The sequence below is a fragment of the Lagopus leucura genome, unplaced genomic scaffold, assembly GCF_019238085.1.
Source record: "Lagopus leucura isolate 7727_CA_CO unplaced genomic scaffold, USGS_WTPT01 Super-Scaffold_739, whole genome shotgun sequence".
In the NCBI taxonomy this organism is placed as follows: domain Eukaryota; kingdom Metazoa; phylum Chordata; class Aves; order Galliformes; family Phasianidae; genus Lagopus; species Lagopus leucura.
Window position 1 is genome coordinate 9,742,306 of NW_024962255.1, and position 18,541 is coordinate 9,760,846.

Below are 18,541 nucleotides of genomic sequence, written 5' to 3' on the forward strand. Positions count from 1 at the left end.
TGTTCCAAAGATACTGTACAGGTGTGAGCTGTGTGGGGAGGACAGGCAAACACACAGCCTAACTTCACAGGAGCAAACTTGATCTGTAATTATGAATCTTACCTTGCCATCTAAATTAGACATGGTATAATCCTTTTAAAGTAATATTTGGAGAACTACTTCAGTAGGTTGGAGTGGTGGTTCTTTTTGTGGTTGTTTTTTTTTGTTGCTGTTGTTTTTGTTTTTTAAGATTCAGGTCACCAGTTTCTTTTTCAGTAGCTGGAACAGGGATTTAAAACTTTAGCCCTGGTTTGACAATTGTACATATTTATTTTTCCTTTCTAAGCTCTGTATACTCTTCACTCTTAACATACCTCAAATACTCATCTAGGAAAAGCATTGATTTTTAATATACAAGGGTATTTGGATACACCTATTGAGAAAGAAGCTTCAGAAAACTAGCTGTTTTGTGCAGAAGTAGAAATATTGCAATTCCCATAGTCAATGAAATGCAATTCCTCATTTACAAAAATCCAGAGGCACACGTGTCTTGCAGATACCAAGAGAGCGTGACTTCTTTCTCCTTTCTGTAATAAATTTATGTAAATTAAAAACAAAACAAAAACAAAAAAAAAACTATTTGCAACTAGGTTACAGAAATCTCCATGTAGTACAGAATATTGCTAACTTATCTGCCTGTTATTATCAGGTCAAAGCTTAGATATATTTGTGCAAATGCCCTTACAGCCTCCTAGAAGTTTAAATATTCCCTCATATCTGTAATAAATCAGCCATTCTCCACTTGCAAGTGAAAGGTTACTTGCTTGTAAAAGAACATTTGTTAGTGAGAGGAAGGAAGGAAGGAATGCGATTGCCATCAGAGTCCAAAATTTGCTGTGACTCAATATCTCATTTCATTACACAGTTTTATGTATTCTAGTGCAGAAATAAGACTGAAGATTTTTGTTCATTAATCTTACTGGGATGCATTATTACCAGCAATTTTAAGATTGTTTTAGGAAATTATCCAGTCAAATTTCTAGAGAAAAGCCATATGGAAAAGCATTGAAACTTAATTGCTTGTGAGTTTACTCTTCACTAACTAGTCAGCATAATGACAAATATACTCTTCTCTCACCAAAAATACCTCAGTTCCCACTTGCCCCCATATTGCCTGCCTGTAATTCTAAAGTGAAACAGGAACGGTGCAAAAAAACACATTTAAAACAGTCACCCTGCAGTACGCCTCACAGTGTCACATAGCCTTCTTGAGATTTCAGGGCAAGTCTTCATTCTCAGTATCTTCAGTATGCTTATAATCAATCATGGCAAATGTATTTATTTAAGGCTGATTCAGAAATAGATTTAACCAGCTGGCTCAAATTTTTATTAATGTGAGTCACCCACCCCCATACTTGCAAATCCATAACAGAGCATGCACACTCATCAGTTTGTCTGCAAAATTCATCTGAATACAGACACTCTGTAAAAGATGCAGAGGATCCCCAAAGAAAGATGCTTTCATGGCAAAGCTTCATGACTCCTTTCCCTGGTCTATTCACAGGAAAAAGAACAAGAAAGCCATCAGCAGAAGCCAAACATGAAACAATGAGAACATTTCCCAGAAAAGGCACAAGAGAAAGAAAAGCAAATGAAACAGACTTGTGTTCCTATCCAGGTGCTGAGAAAGCTAAAAATTGAGATGGGTAAACTAGAATACCTAGCTTTAAATGAATGTATATCAAAAGCTGAGGGGAAAGAGAGCAACTTTGGGGACATTCATTTCTGAGCATAAAGGACAAAGAAAAAAAAAAGCAATAACTTGTGTAAATAGAGTAATCATTTCAAGAAATTATATTAAAACAGCTTAGAATCAGATTAAAAATTGGTTAAATGTAGCAATAAATAATATCAAACCCCTGCAAATTGAATGTTCACTTCTGAACACAGGGGGAAAAAAACCTGCACTATTAAGGACAAGTTGGCAAAAGCTATCATGTTATGCCCAGAGAAATTAAAATAATAGCCAGTAAAGAAAAAACTGCAATAATGGGAGGCATTCGTTATTTCAGATATGCAGTGGTGCCAAACCTTAAGATTGTATTTCATGGAGTAGCTAGACATGAAACCCACTTAATGAAAAATAACTTACAACATGGTCAGAAGGCACAAAACAAGAACCTCATCAAGAATATTGCTATAAAGGGGACAGTCTGCAAGAGGGATGCTGATGTATTTATACAAAATGTGTCTACTGCAGAGATAAAAGCCCCCAAAAGTCTCCCTATTAGAACTTGACTTTAAAACAGTGAGCTAAATGAAGATATAAACTTCTCAAAAGCAAACAAAATACCAGAAAATGAGTACGGGTAGTAGCACAAAGGTTATGCTAATACAATATAGTAAAAGGTCTCAGAACACACCTGAAAAAGAGCTATTGAAATACCCACAACAAGATGCTTCTGTATTTAAACAGGTTAGGAGAGGGTTTTAAAAATAACTGTCAAAAAAATATTGTGACAATGCTCAGTAACGGGGAATGGACAATCACCATTGATTAGCATTAGTACTGATAAAACATTAATGAGACTTTCATAAGGTCACAAAGTTGTTGCTCCTTTACATTAGGACTCCAGAAACAGCTGGAAGAGCTTTACAATTATTTCTTAATTAAAAGCCCAGAAATATATTAAAGATTATATTTAAAATTGTATACAGTGTGGACAGGATCAGTCACTTGTAAGATATCAAATCAAGATTGTCACATAATAAAATCCTGCATTCTAGACTCTCAATCCCACCGCAGGTGAGATTTTCAAAGGTTAATGGAATTGGGCTCCCAGTGGGCACTTGTTTAAATACTGGTGTTTGGACAAGGCGCCGTAACGAAGCTGGTTTCAGCCGTTCCACTAACAGTGTCCTACAAGTTAGTTTTGTTATTTCAAGGTAAAATTAGTTCCTGGAGTGGTGTTATTTTCCTGATTGAACACTGTGATTATACAAATCCCAAGTCACTGGACAAGTTTAAAATAGATATATTGTTTTTCTTTCACTCTTGCTGCTCCTTTGGGTTGAAAATTCTCCAAGTCCTTTTTCTTCTCACTCCAGTATCACAGAATCACAGAATTGTAGGGGTTGGAAGGGACCTCTAGAGATCATCGAGTCCAACCCCCCTGCCAAAGCAGGTTCCCTACAGCAGGTCGCACAGGTAGGCATCCAGGCAGGTCTTGAACATCTCCAGAGAAGGAGACTCCACCACCTCCCTGGCAGCCTGTTCCAGTGCTCCGTCACCTCACTGTAAAGAAGTTCTTGCGCATGTTTGTGCAGAACTTCCTATGCTGCAGTTTCTGGCCATTTCCCCTTGTCCTGTCTCCACTCACCACTGAAAAGAGTCCGGCCTCGCCATTCTGCCCCCCACACCTTAGATATTTATAGACCTGGATCAGGTCCCCTCTCAGTCTTCTTTTCTCAAGGCTGAACAGACCCAGTTCACTCAGCCTTTCCTCATAGGAGAGATGCTCCAGGCCCTTCACCATCTTCGTGGCCCTCCGCTGGACTCTTTCCAAGAGATCCCTGTCTTTTTTGTACTGGGGAGCCCAGAACTGGATGCAGTGCTCCAGATGAGGCCTTACCAGGGCAGAGTAGAGGGGGAGGATCACCTCCCTCGACCTGCTGGCCACGCTCTTTTTAATGCACCCCAGTAAGCCATTGGCCTTTTTGGCCACAAGGGCACACTGCTGGCTCATGGCCAACCTGTCGTCCACCAGGACACCCAGGTCCCTTTCCGCAGAGCTCCCCTCCAGCAGCTCATCCCCCAACCTGTACTGGGGCATGCAATTATTCCTCCCCAGATGCAACAGTCTACACTTGCTTTTGTTAAACCTCACCCGTTTTTTTTTACTGCCCAGTAGATACTTAGTAGCAGACAGAATAGCAGAAAACCTAACAAAAATATACTTCCAAATGTTGTGATGAGACATCACAAGACATCCAGTTTCCAGTTTCTACTTTAAAGTAGCAATGTTCCTGAAACACAGATATGGTGACTGTTATTTGCTTCTACCTTGTAGCATTTTCCCCTTTGGAAGGGCATTGCGTTAATCAAGACAAGGCACAAAAGCCTTAGAGATTCACTAAAGCACTGCAGTTTTATAAATCTAAACCAAAGTTGCGCATAGCCTGTCACAAACACTCTTCAAAGGAAAAAAAAATATAAGTGGATCTTAAACTCTATTTTAAAACAAGCATGAAGAAAAGAAATCATTCTTTCCAAAACCGTCTGCTGTTCACAGACACCACCATCACTTTAATCACTATTTCTTTGAGCAGAGCCTTACAAAGAATGAAATAAACTGATTTTAGACTAGTTTTATAAGTTATGCTCTAGAAGTTGTGTACTATGCTCAGATTTGGAGCAATTTCACCTATCTGTGGTACCAGCTACTCCAGACTGCTCCCTCTCCGCGTGAACATTTTCTGCTTCAGCTTGCATCTCTTTCTGCAAATATCTGGTGGAAAGCATGATCCCTGGCAAGCTGTCTTAGCTGTGCTGCCCATTGCCTTGGGTACAGATGCAATGGGGACCTTTTGCCAGTCATATCTGCCCACTCCTCAGCTTTAAACACAGTGCTGGGAGAAAAATACCTCTCTGTTGTGAGGGAACTGAAGGGTATTAATTTTCTGCTCAGGCACATTAGGCAGTTCACAATAAAACCCTCTGCTACAAAGCTTTTAAATATTTTTCTATTGACTTCTACAGGATATTTTTTTAGCAGCTGTACTTAAGTAGTTTTATTGTGATTTCAAAAAGAACTATTAAACTAATATGCTACTAGTAGTTCTTCTAAGAATAGTAGGAGAAAAGGGAAAGATTTATAACACTCATACACAAGAGATATGGATTTGGCAATTAAACCTTAATTTGGATTTCATTTAACAATGTAAGAATTCTGCCAACTTTTTCAACACTTAATGTATTTGCATTAACACACAGCCCATAATTGCTCCATGCTTTCCCATGCTGGCCACTTCACACATTTGTAGTTGCGAGATCAGCTGACCTTGGTTGGGCTAGACTCCCCAGACAGTTTCCCTGAATTAAAACAGAATCAGCTCCAAACTTCAGCTTCAGAAAAGCTCTAATACATTACGCTTCACATTAATCAGAAGCATATGGTCTTTAACATAAAGTCCTCAGTGACTCAGCACTGCTGTTCATAGAAGGAAGGGCAGTACATCAAATGGTTCTTATTACAAAACAAGAGTCTTTCACAATACTGGGATGAATGTTTCTAATTCATCTGTTTGTCAAAAACAATTTGTAGTTTCAAAATGTAAAAAGGAATAATGCAGCATCCCCTTTGAAAGAAAAAGACAGTATTACAGCTTCTGCCAACTTCCAAGGAAGGATCCCCACGTTCAGGGTGTCCGAACATGCCAAACAATCAAGTAAAATGCATGAAGGGAATCTGCTCAGAAAGGTGTTCTCACAGGATTTGTATAGCATCATTACACTAGCACCACTTCAAGAAGGTGAATGATATAATGATTAGCTCAGCATATGCATGCTTTGTCACTGATGCAATAGGAAATTATCCTGCTTGCAGTCACCCTTAAAGAATCCTGCTGTATGGCAATGCTGCCCATAGATATAATCATCATTTCAAACTATGCAGATATTCCAGATGTCTTTTAAAATTGATTCCTTATTATGAGACCAATAACCCTTATTCTGTCTACTTCCCAATCGTTTGTGAGTGATTATGTTTTCCTGCCCTGAGCTCCAAACTTTTTCTTTAATATCATTTTATACCTGTATGCAAGCCAAAAACAGCTGCCTACTCCAGCCATCAGGAAACAAGAATTATCTCATACAACTCCTCCATCTAATATTACTAAAACAATATACCTCATGGTTTTGTATTTGTAATTAAATATAAAGCAAATAAAAGCACACTTTGGATCAATAAACTGAACATAATATATAAATGCAAATTTTATAAATATGACATTAGAATCCATGCCCCAATGTTTGAAGATCAGCAAAAAAAAAAAAAGTCTATAGCAAATAACCTGTTGCAAAGAAAGTGCTCAGGTCTATAATTAGTCAAGGCTAGTATCTCCCTTAAACGTGTTATAAATTGTTATGAAGAAAACAATCAAACAAAACTTAAGTGCAAGATCGTGGCCCAATATTGACTAACACTAATCAATGGAGATTCCAATAACTCATGTGAGTAACTTGTCTCCACATAAGTTTAAGGACATCACTACCAGCTAGCTCCAAAAACATAGAAAATAAAACTTAGAGATAGCAAAGCTCCTGCAAATCCAAGACTATTCATCCTGTGCAGAGAACACCAAAAAACAATATTTCACACCATGGATCCAACACTCAAACACAATTATCCAGCAGGCTACTGTGTCGAAATGATAGAAAACCAAAATGATTTACATCATTGTGATTTACATACACAAGTTAATTGAAACTTTAAAATTGCTCTCTTCAGTAAATAGCAGACTTCACAGTGGTTACCCTTGAGTGACGCCAAAGACTCCCTTTGTCCAGGTTCCACCCCACTTATTAAATCCACAAGAAAATGTCAAGGGGCTTTGACACCACTTTTGCTCTGTGTAAGGATGAAAACCAACCATTCCCACATTTTTTTTTTCCCCTGGCTGAAAGGAACATTGTACCAAATATTTAGTAGAAAATGAACTCTTAAGTCCTGAGGTCTCCTGAGATAGACAGATAGACAGAGGCAGATCTGGGGTGTGTGGTTTTTAAGTTTTATTGTATCTGCTGCTTTTAAATTAGGCAGAACTGAGATTTAAACTATCACAGCACTCTCCAAATCAGTATCTGAACTACCCAGCTAACCACTCTTAAATCATTTGTTTGATTCAACACTCTCAGCAGATAAATTTTTATTTATTTCAGGATGGAAAAAAAAAAAAAAAAACCAACAAATATTTCTCAGCAGTTTTCATTTTGTTTCCTTGTTCATTGTTAACTACATTAGCTTCCAAAAGCAACCGTGGATGCCAAACTATTCTCCAAACTTCCTGACTACTGAAGTACTTCCAGCTGCAAACTATCCCAGTAGTGAGATGAAGGGGAAAGTCTCCAGGAACAGAAGTAGCTGTTAGGAGCCAGGAAGCAATGATGGCATGCTGATGAGCTGTACCGGTGATGCTCAGAACATGTGAGACAAGCTCCAGGGTGCCACAGGCAAGGACAGAAGATGAAAATCTCGATGTTTTTTTGCCACTCGAGCTAGACCCTGCTGCTGACACGGGGCAACAGAAAGTCTGTGCATTCTCTGCAAGGCCTGTGGGAAAACTAACAGACTAGGTAACAAAACAGAAACCCTTATCAAGGAGAATCTGCTGATTCTTTCCTCCCCAGGCTGCAGTTTCACAGTTGCTTTAAATTGACCTAATTACTCACTGGTACTAAAAAGTATAGGAATCAAAGCCTGGATTTTCTCCTCTTCCCTTGTGTTGGCACTAGAGATGGTACTGCACACACTGAGAAGAACTTAGTGTTTAACAGGGCATCAATTCAACTGAGAACTGAGAACTTTTTTTTTTTTTTCCTGCTTTAAAGTCTTGTCAGGTTCCTTGCAGGCTGGGTTAGTTCCCATCTGTCTCAGTGCCTCACAACCACACCTAGATTCAAGGACTCCTGAAGCCACACATGGAGCAGGCACTAGCTCCATTGAGAAAGGCAGAAAATACCTGCTCTTACAGCAATCCCATGTGATTCTGAGCAAATCCCATCTGCTACTTTAAAACATTTCCATCCAGCTCTAATTGCTGAGGTTTTTTATTCACAGCTGTAGGCTACTAGACAGAAATCCTCTCCCTACTTGAGAGACTGCAAACAAACAGCTATGATGTATGCAGTGTGTGGTGGAGACAGATTTTAGACTTCCTACAATGCGACACTCTTCAGTGAGGCACTGGGGGAAGAACATTTGGCTAAGAATTTTCCTTAAGTAGTCAATTTGCAGAAAAGATGTTCAAGTTCTAGAAATCTTTTATTTTTAGCTGTCTCATTACTTTAAGTAAACCAGCTTCACACCTCTGAGTTTTAATGCTGATTTCTATGGGGGCTTTAGCTGCAAGACCTCTTGCTTCACAGATACAACCGGACAGAACTTAACTAGTATGACAAAGGAAGAATCAAATGGCAGCTCAAGTTCTGGAAATTAAGCTGTAAGCATTCCCAAATATTAATATATTAAATTATCTTTATAAGCAGAATTTACATTTGTACTTGTTTGTAAACAAATTTAATTTAATTTAAATTTAATTTTTTTTGGGAGGGGGGGAGGGAACTTACTCACAAGTCATCTTTAAAACTTCTCTTTGATGCTTCCCAGCAATACTAAGTAGATTAAAGGGCAGTGTTTTGGCACGTGTACTTGTTTGAATGCTCAAAAGCCACTCTTACCGGCTTCTCTCTAGCTTCACACCTCACAAATTTTATTGAATGTTTTTCTTACATCTCAGTATTTCTGAAAATCAAGACATTTGTTTTATAAAGGTAATGCTAAAGAAAATGCTATGAACAAACAATTACCTAGCTGCAGCAGGAACAGCATAACCACAATTAAATCCATCCTTGCAAATGCAAGACTCATACTGCGAGTTTTTGGCAGTCTCCTAGTATGTGAAAAGGTAAGAGGTACCAAAGCTGTACTTAATTTGGGGCTCTGCTGAAACAACCTGGCTTCAGCCACATACAATTCAGCTTAAGGAACTTTTCAGAAGCAGTCATCTCGTATCAGAGGGACAGAGATGAGGATGAAGAGGAAAAGGAAGATGAGAGATTGGAACAGAGACTGAAGATGTAATTACAAATCAAAGATATTATTACCAAAAATTAGCATGAAATGTTCTTAATTAAAGCTAGCACTCAGCATTTGGGTCTAGCTGTTAAATTCTTCTACTACTGCACATTACAAATGCTAGCGATATCTGAGAGGAACAGTGCTACTTAGACAAAGTAAGACCCATAGAAGTTAGGATTGAATGTACAGCAACTGACAAATATCTGTGATAGATGTCCTTAAAACAGATCTACCTGCCTTTCGTTTTAACAGTTTTTATGATACTCTTTGTTGAAGTTAATCATGAAACTCAGCATGTTCGCTGTCAACCTACAGGAACACTAAAAAATGCTGTATACATGCAGATAAGCACTGAGAGCTCATCCTTAGAAAGAAAGATTTAGGAGCACATAGACCTTAGAAATTTCATTTTAATAAAAGATTCCTTTTCACTCTGAATTCCAGGAGCACTTGGTATTGCATGGTGAACAATTAAATTAAGTGTAGCACAAATCTTATCAAAATTGACTTCTTGGACTTCACTGAAAACTAACAAGAAAATCATGAAAGATGATTTACTGAAATGGTTTTTGAGAAATAAAATATAGTCCATAGCATAGCTGATTTACTGGGATGTGAAATCACATATGAAAACAGAAGAGAAAGTAACATTTTCCCACAATTCGTAAACATGAAGAATTATTCCTCCCCGTTCTGCTTCATATTAAAATTAAAGTTGATGTAGGGACTCAGTGAAAACTAATGTTGTAAATATTGACCTCCATAGGTCTGAAACAGTGGCTGGTACCACTGAATCCTTGAAACATGTTTGGAAGAAGAGGGAAAGTTTTGTAAGCTACTATAGAATTTTCTAGTGCTGTGTGCACACTGTAAGGTCCAAAAATGCGTGCCAGACAGCAGATAGATGTGATTTACAGCAATTTCTGCTCAAAAGCAGTTAACACTGAAGAGCTGATTGATCTTCATTTGACATATGAGTTAAGATAAGAACTCCCTACCTTTCTATTATGAAACTCAATTTGTTAAAGTGCCTTTTTTTTCCCCATGTAATACAACTGTAGTTAACAGACATTTCTTTCTCAACATTTCATTGTCCACATCAGCATGCACTGTGGAATATCTTAGTACGTCTATAGAAAACACAGCTTTTTCAATGTTACTGAGTTTAAAGAGATAATTGGAATGAGATGAGTGAACAATTCATTTGTTCCTTCTCCCTGAGGACAAAGATATTTTTCTTCAATGGAAATTCCACTACACAGGGAAACAACTTTGTGAGAACTACTTTGTACATAAACAGGGAAACAACTCTGTGAGAGAGAACTGCTTTGTACATAAGGAGATGTAAAGGCCTGATTTAAAAAATAACGTAAGTCAGTTAATTCCATTGACCTCCATCAAAAAGAAGCTTAAGTAGTACTCCTACAAAGCTTCAGCTTCACAGAAAAGCAGTTTCTAAAAAGGATGAATGAGAAAATAAATCTAGACTGCATGTGAAACACCATATTTCCCAGTGCAGTTCTTAGCAGACCAAACACCCCTTTAGGGAAGCTGTAATTGATTATGTTACTGCCACTAGCTTAGTAAACAAACGAGACCATGACCGTGGCTGTTCCTTTATCATGTTATAAAATTCTTTGTCATATTTCCTCAATTAGTAGTCAGTAAATGAGTTCACAACATAATCTTCCCTATTTAAAAATGAAAGAAAAAGAGTGGTACCCTTTAGCTCTTAAACTTAGGGACAGGTGCATTCTGCTTCCCAAAGTTCATACACACATAGTGCTTGTAAGCCCACAAGAAGAATAGGAGAAAAATGAACCTCAAATATGTTTGGAACTTTTTGAATTTATGATGCAAGCAAACTATAAATATTATTGATTGTAAGTTGTACAAAATAGCACAGCATTAAGATAATATTTATTGATAATACACCAATTATACGCATAACTTGTCAAACAACAACAAAAAAATCCACAATCCCACAGTATAATAACACTAAATTTAACTTACTTCAGTAGCTTCAATTAAAAAAAAAAAAAACAGACCTGCTGCAAGTCTTCAGAAATAATCCTACTGCTATTTAACAGATAAAACTAGTCTCACTCTGAAATAACTCTTGTGGAAGCTGATGAAAGACTTGCTAGTACCTAATTCATGGGAATTGGATTGTGCCTGAGCTTCATTTCAGTGTAAGAGACCATCTGTCCTTTTCTTTGTGATTTCAAATGGACCAAGAAAGGGCTGAGAGTTTAAAAAAAAAAAAAAAAAAAAAAAAAAAAGATTCTGATAAGCCAAGGAATATAACTATTTGAAAAGGTGATTGGTATAACAAATATTTCTGAAATTCTAAGATTCTCACTAATAATTAACCCAGAAGAATTTCAAGACATCTGAAATAAGGGTCAGATAAAGGGTTAGTGACATCAAAAACGAAATCTGTGGTGTACAAATACTGTGCAAATAGGTCACTAGAATTTATTATGTATAGGATGCTGTATCATTGGTTACTTAATTACATTTCTTCAGAACTACAGATGAATGGAAACATCCCTTTTCAAAATTCTGCTCCACTGTTTCAATTAGCCTGCACACTTACATTTATGAGAAAAAAGATTTTCAAGAAGAGCTGAGAATATAGCTGCTGGCAAATAGTACTCAAGAAGAATGATTACATTTGAAAAAAAAAAATGGATTGGAGAGAAAAGAACAGATACCAGCTACCTTCACATACGATAAGCAATTAATGTTAGCTCCAGGATATCTTATATAAAGCATGAGATGTCTAGCAGAATTTTACTCCAATCAGCCTGAGCTGATACACTGCATGCAGTTGCAGATAATGCATTTTAAGGAAAATAAAGAAAAAGGCAAAACAGATAAGAAAAGGAAAATCAGAAGGAATATTGTTAACACTAGTTGTGATTAGTGAAATTGGTTTAATTTGGAAAATATTGAAGGAACAAGAGAATAAGAATAATTCCCCACTTGATTTTAAAAAATGTAGCAAAAGGATTAATGATCAACATTTTCGATAATAATTGAGGAAAAAAAAGAAAAAAGTCAGTAACTTGCAATGAACATTAAGGTGCAGTAGCAGAAACCTCTTCTGAGGGAGATCACTGTTAAGCACTGAAATAAACGCAAGTCATAGCTAAGTGCAACTTACATTCAGTTTCATCTGTGCTTTTGAGCTGCCAGATGCTTTCAAGAAATACATATGTTTCTTGGAAGTCATACATAAAAACCACAATTTATCTGAGGTTATACATCTTTCAATAGTTCCTGTTTTAACTTATTAGAAATGGTAATCAGTATGGGGTTAAAATACTGTTACGGATTGCGTATTTATCAGTGTAAGTAGAAAAGCAAGTGGAAAACTATAAATTTGTGCATGACAAAGCAAACAGGTAAGTGTGTGAGACAGAGACAGGTGGGCAGTTGTCAACAGGCTGGAGAGAGCCAAAGCACGTAAATCCAAGACCAAATAATAAAAGCTTCCTTCTCCTGGATCCACAAACAAAATCACCATTTATTCCAATAAAGAAAACCTAAACCACTAAGCATGGAAACAGTGCCAACAAACTACAAATGATGTATTCAGCACAATGAGTAATAAAAATGCCTCAGAAATATAGAGAAGCAGAAGTAGCCAGCTATGATGTCATCAAGCTCATTTAAAATCCACCTACACTAATTATTAGGGGCCAAGCTCATTCCACCTTCCAGGATAAATTAAGCTTATGCACCACAGACTGTCCTTTACGCAGAGTACCAAGAAACATGATGAAAGGATAACAGTTTCTTACTTTCCTGCATCTCAGTTATATCAAATATAAATTCATTTTTTCAAGGCATGTCCTTATCTTTAGAAATGGCAACTTTAAGTATTATATTTCAAGATTCGTTGCCCCGACAATCTCGAAACCACAAGTTAATGCTATTAAATTACAAGTAGATTAAAAATATGTATTCCTGTGCAAAAAAAAAAAAAAAAAAAAAAAAATTACATTAGCCATTTATTAGTATTAAAGCTTTAAAAGACAACCTTTATACAACTAGTGTGATGTCTGTCATACAGAGCCCCAAAGCAGTCTTCTATACAAAAAATCCCAAACTGTTCTGAAATGAGACCTCACAACATTATATCATACACTGTCACTACTATATTTTTTATCAATTCTTCCTTGAGTACTGAAAGAGGTAAGAAAAAAAAGCAGGAAGAAAAACAAACCCTGGTGGCAAAATTTGAAAAGGCCTCTGTAAAATCCTAAACTAAATTAAAATGCCTTGTTTGAATAAAAGCTATTCTTCAAATGATCTCCTTACAATTTGCATAGTAGAGAAATTACGCCCCCCTACAAGCAAGCCTATCCCATGGGGAAGATATATAAAGACACCACATCCATTGGTCTTTCCCAACCAAATACTTGCTTTGTGTAGGCAGCAGTACTGAAAAAAAAAAAATGGCATGACATTGTTTTGATTGTTTAGGGTGTGTCAAGGCAGCTCAAGGTGCACAGGCAGCTCAGTGTGGAGGCTGCTAATACAGCATGGCATTTGGTACCAAGGAATGAACGTAGCAGTAACTGTTTAAAGCATGGAAAGTGGTTTAGCGATGTCTATGTTGTAATACTGTGTGTAAATACTTATGATTGGGAAGAATTTATATACTTGTGCTATATATAATTTTCTTAAAAGCTAACTTGAAACACCACTTAAGGGTCACAGTGGTATCATGGAACTTTCCACCATTCTTGAGTGGAAAGACAGGGGAATATGGACATAAAATGGGATCAGAAAAAAATGTAACTGTGACAGAAATTACAGATCGATTTTCAAAACAAAGATTTTTAACAAGCGTATTTGATTAAACGTAAGGATAACAGACAGCATTTATCTGAATTAAATAAACAGCCCACCTCATGAACGTGAATTTGAGAATTTGCAGGTTTCTATGTAGTGCACCATGCAGCGCTTCCACAGCTCAAAGGCCTCAGAAAAGCTCTGAGGAGAATAGTTCTAATGGCAGCATGTACACACTTGTGACAATGTCTTAATAGCTGTCTTTCCCTGAACAACCAGGCAAATAGGGCTAGTAATTTATTTTTACTTCCTAAAGAGTAACCTCCAGCCGTGTCAAGAACTACAGCGCTAAGGTAGAATTAGCCAGTTCATGAGGAGATCTGATAAAAAAAATGACTGTAGACTGCATATCTTACATCATAAAATGCAAATCTAACACAGACAATATTAGCCAGGCACATCCCTCATGAATGAAACATATACAAAAACCAACCAGAAGGTATTACAAGACACTGAGAGAACTGTTCTGTTAGAAATTACAAAGTAGTTCCAACCACAGAAAACCTTAAAGAAAGCCTCTCTAAAGCCTCCAAAGATGTGCTTTATTTCCCCAGTGCAGTTTAAAAAAAAAAAAAAAAAATCAAAAGTAACTCATTCTCATTACTGGCCTATTTATCCAGAGACTTCATGGCATCCATGACATCATCATTCAGCCACCATGCCACTTTGGAAAAACAAAACCAGTTCTCAAACACCTTCACGGGAATCATGCAGCTCAGCATCTGACCACTTAGAAATGGATTCAAACCAAACTGTTTACTAAGAGCAATCACCATTAAGAGTTGCCACTTATGTCCTTTGGCACAGGCTAAGAGTCTAGTGACCACATTTTGACACTATTCTCAAGGATCAGGTTTGTTTTACTTTTGTAACTATGCCACATAAAATCTTATTTAGAAAATGTGCTGTTTGCTTACTGTGTTACAGATTACCACTGTCCCTCCACATTTCATATAAGATTACTTGCTTCTGACTTCTGAAAAATAAACATGTATATTAAAATTATCTTTTGTTGCATTCACACAGTATCCTTCTCTTTAACTTTATCAGACATTTATCACATTTCTAGCAGTGACTTGCATAGAGAAAGCCTTATTCTGCTGCCATTATTATTGCCAAGCAGTTCCATCAATTTTAATGGCATAATTTGTTTAATAAGATGCTAACCAACATGAGGAGGAATGGATGAATCAAGCTCCCAGTAAGATATCTGGCTCATTTCAGCTAGAATTATGCTTCTGCTAACCACCATTCACATTACATGGTAATTTTCTCCCAACTTTCCCCTGTGCTATCTTTTCAAGTGGTTCTTAATTAACTCTGTTTTATTTATGAAAGCATATTTTGCTAGACTTTCCCCAAGAGCTTTAGTAAACAGCTGTATTAAAGTTGTCTTTACTTATCACATCTTCTGTAATGCTCTCAAAAGTGCTGGGAGAAAGGAATAATATTTAGAGAAGCAGAGCTGTTTGAGCTGAATTTTTCTGCCTGTCTCTTAAGCATTATTTCTTCAGGAAATCACAATGGCTTTGAATACTTATATCTGTGCATATGTCATTCTGCCTCCTTTCTTGCTACTTTTTAACAAGTTGCCCTATTTTGGCTTAATTTTGTAGAGGAAAGAAGTCTTAAAAATAGTTCTTACAAATATTGAGATCTTGAGGAAAAGAATACGTGAGAGAAACTGTATAAATATTCACACTGAAGGAAAGATGCAGTGGGCTATTCAGCTCATGAGATGCAACAGAATTGAAGAGAAGTAACTTGTCCCTCCAAGGCAGGAAAGTCTTCCTCAGCTTCCCAGCAACTGGTAATGCTGAGCTTTACACAAATACTTTAGCAGTAGTTGCTAAGTTTGCAAAAGGAATGTGCGTTAGTTGTCTTGAAAGTACACATTTGGATGCTCATCACTATAAAGACAGATTTCATTGGTACTGAACAATGAGTACTCTCTGCTGGATAACAGAATTGATCTTTGTACTCCTCATTTTAGCATGTTATGCCTCAGTTTGCTGTGTTGTCAACTTTTGTCAACTTTTCCAGATTTTTAAGCTTTTGGTGTGTACTGATGTAAGATCTGACAAAGACCAGTACATCTAAAGAATTGCCCACAAAAATAAAAATATATTTGAAGTGGAGAAAAAAAACCTACATTTACTTCCACAAAAACCAACCTTTCATACAGATGTAAGAATGAATTTAAGTAATTACTAGATCAAGTCGTAATTTTTTTATTTTTATTTTTTTTCACATAAGGCCAAAAGGACTCAAATACTTACAGTGACCTAAAACCATATCGAAAAATTGGAAGTATTTTGAGTCTATGCTCATCATATTAACCATAAAAGAAGAAAGCATTAAGAAAGGTCATTACTCCTAAATTCTACAAAAGGATGCTTATCACCACAAGTTAACAGTTCATTAAGCCAAACACTTATTTTTCTAAACATAAATCCTTAGTCAGAAATCACAAGCTTATTTCTAGAAGTGTTCAGGAATTAAAGAAAAACAAAGAAACCACTTATTATAGATTTGAAACAGAAAGCCTCTTCAGTTCTTCTTTTGTAACTATACATCTATCCTTTTTCTTTTCGTGGACAGACAAAGTTGCATATCTGATTTACAGCCATTCTCCACAGCTGTACTAGCATGTAAAACAATGTGAATGTCTTTACCTCATACTGCCTTATGAATCAGAAGTTTTAAAATTCTTAGCTTATGAATTTCTAAAACATGTACCACTTGCAATTGTTTACCTAATATCAGCACACTCTGACATTACACTTTGTTCAATACTCACACCAGGAAACAATGGGATAAATAAAGAAACATGAAATGATGAATAAAATCTAGGCAAATTATTGACATGATTCCTTCCAAAGTCTTGTGAAGCTGTGCTAACTCCTTCGCTTCAATTCCCCACACTATAAAAAAGGGATAGCAATACTTACTAACTTTGAAGTGGATGCTGAACATTAAGTTCAGCATATGAACTGGGAAGAATTAAAACATTAGAATTATTAAAACAAATTCATAAATTCTTCTTCATTAGAAGAATTAAAACATAAAGAATTAAAACATTAAGTTATACTTGCAAACTGCCCTGAAGGTAAAAAACTCTATACAAAGGCTACATATCATCCCCATCATCAGAAATTCACAGTGTATAATTTCCTCCTCCATACATATGAAGGCAGGAAATAATCCTACCTAGGAGATTGATGGCACCGGGAAATTGTAGGCAGCCACCTGCTAAATTACTGTGGATGAGTCACCAACACTTAAAAGTATTAGTTCTTTGCTCAGTGTGACTGTATTTACTCTAACACAATCTTAGAACCATAACACAGACTTGTTTGTAATAGAGACATCGTTACTGAAGACTATAACTCACACATACAAGAGCTGGACCCAGTGGTGGAAAGAGATGGTTCTATTTTAATATCCCAATTCAAAAGTGATCTTTAAGATAGGGCAGCATAGGAGAAGTTCTACTGGTTTATATAGGCAACAGAGCTGGACCTAAACCCTAATTCAGCCCCATCAGATCTATATGCTGCATACATCTATTTGTTACCTTTTCCCCTAGCACCTGCCTTTGTGAAAAAGAACCCAAGGAACACAATTAACATTACAAGACACCCAAATGCATAAGATAAGGAGCTGCACTGCACTGACAAGAAACATTTACTCAAAAGAAAATTTAGAAAGACTGTAACTATTTCTGTTTCTCTCTAAAGATTCATAGGCATAACCTCAGCAAGTTTAAATTAAGACAGCTTTCTTGATATTAGTGGAGCTCTGCTGCTTAACAGGGGATGTAAGGTTATTTAAATTCTTAGAAATAACTGAAGTACTGCTTGAGGTATTTGAAGCTATATATCCATTGAAATTCCACTCCTCATAACTTCATCTTCTGATGACTTGCATCCGTTAGGCTTTGCAGGAAATAATTTCACTCTGCTAATTATATGAATGCTATGATACAAGGACGTGATCTGTCTGGTTTTGATCTTGCATAAATGAAATAACAGTGAGCTGTGTTGTATGTAATAGTGACAGTATACACGTTGAAGAGATCAGAAAACTAAGTGTGATACTCAGGCCATCTTGACATCAACCATCTCCATCTAAATTCTAAGCTATTGTTTCGGAATTCAATCGGAGGCAATCAGGCATCCACTCAACGAACAAGGACCTTTAGTTAAAAAAATTTCTTGGACACAACCTCCAAATGTAGTCATATGAATTTCGGAAGCAGGACACTAAAATGGAAACAAAGAAAATCTTTATTACTATGTATTTGTTTATTTGCATTTCACATCCTTAAGTTTGCAGCATCTCCTTATCTCAGTTGTGTTTTTTTTTTTTTAGCATTGAATTCCAGCACTTTTACTTCAAGGAATTAAATGGCTACAACATACCTTCTTCTGAATGTATTAAATCCAACAGTATTTTACATATTGAAGAACTGTTTCATCCATATCTAATCTTCTCTTTTCTAGACTAAGGATACCCAGCTCTTTCTTTCTTCATAGGTATTTTCTAAGCCTCAATTTCTACTTCTTCAGTTTGTGCCAAACCAGTACAATTCACCTCCTCCTTGCAACTTAACAGCACACAAACAGTATGAGTGTTGTTTCAAATATATCTGCTACCTTTGTAAAAATATGATTCTCCCATCTCCAAACATTTTGCCAACATATTATTCACTCTTTTTGCCAATGTATGTTACTAAATTCTTAATTCAAGCTACGTTGTCTTGGCTACATAAAGAGTGAAAATAAGCCAAAGTAAAAATTCCAAAATAAAGGAGACATTATTTTAAAAAAATCTTA

General features: G+C 36.5%; 1 protein-coding gene across 5 annotated transcripts in view; it reads right to left on the reverse strand.

Moving 5' to 3' along the window:
- CTNNA3 (catenin alpha 3) overlaps positions 1 to 18,541 on the reverse strand; it is a 418,023-nt gene that overhangs the window by 249,019 nt on the left and 150,463 nt on the right. The window contains exon 8 of one of the 5 annotated variants that reach the window (XM_042862650.1): positions 16,808 to 17,968. The exons of the other annotated variants lie outside the window; for them this stretch is intronic. Within the exon in view, the coding sequence (XP_042718584.1) occupies positions 17,861 to 17,968 (108 nt within the window). The 3' untranslated portion in view covers positions 16,808 to 17,860. Of the gene's footprint in view, positions 1 to 16,807; positions 17,969 to 18,541 lie in introns of those variants that run through there. 5 annotated transcript variants of the gene reach the window in all.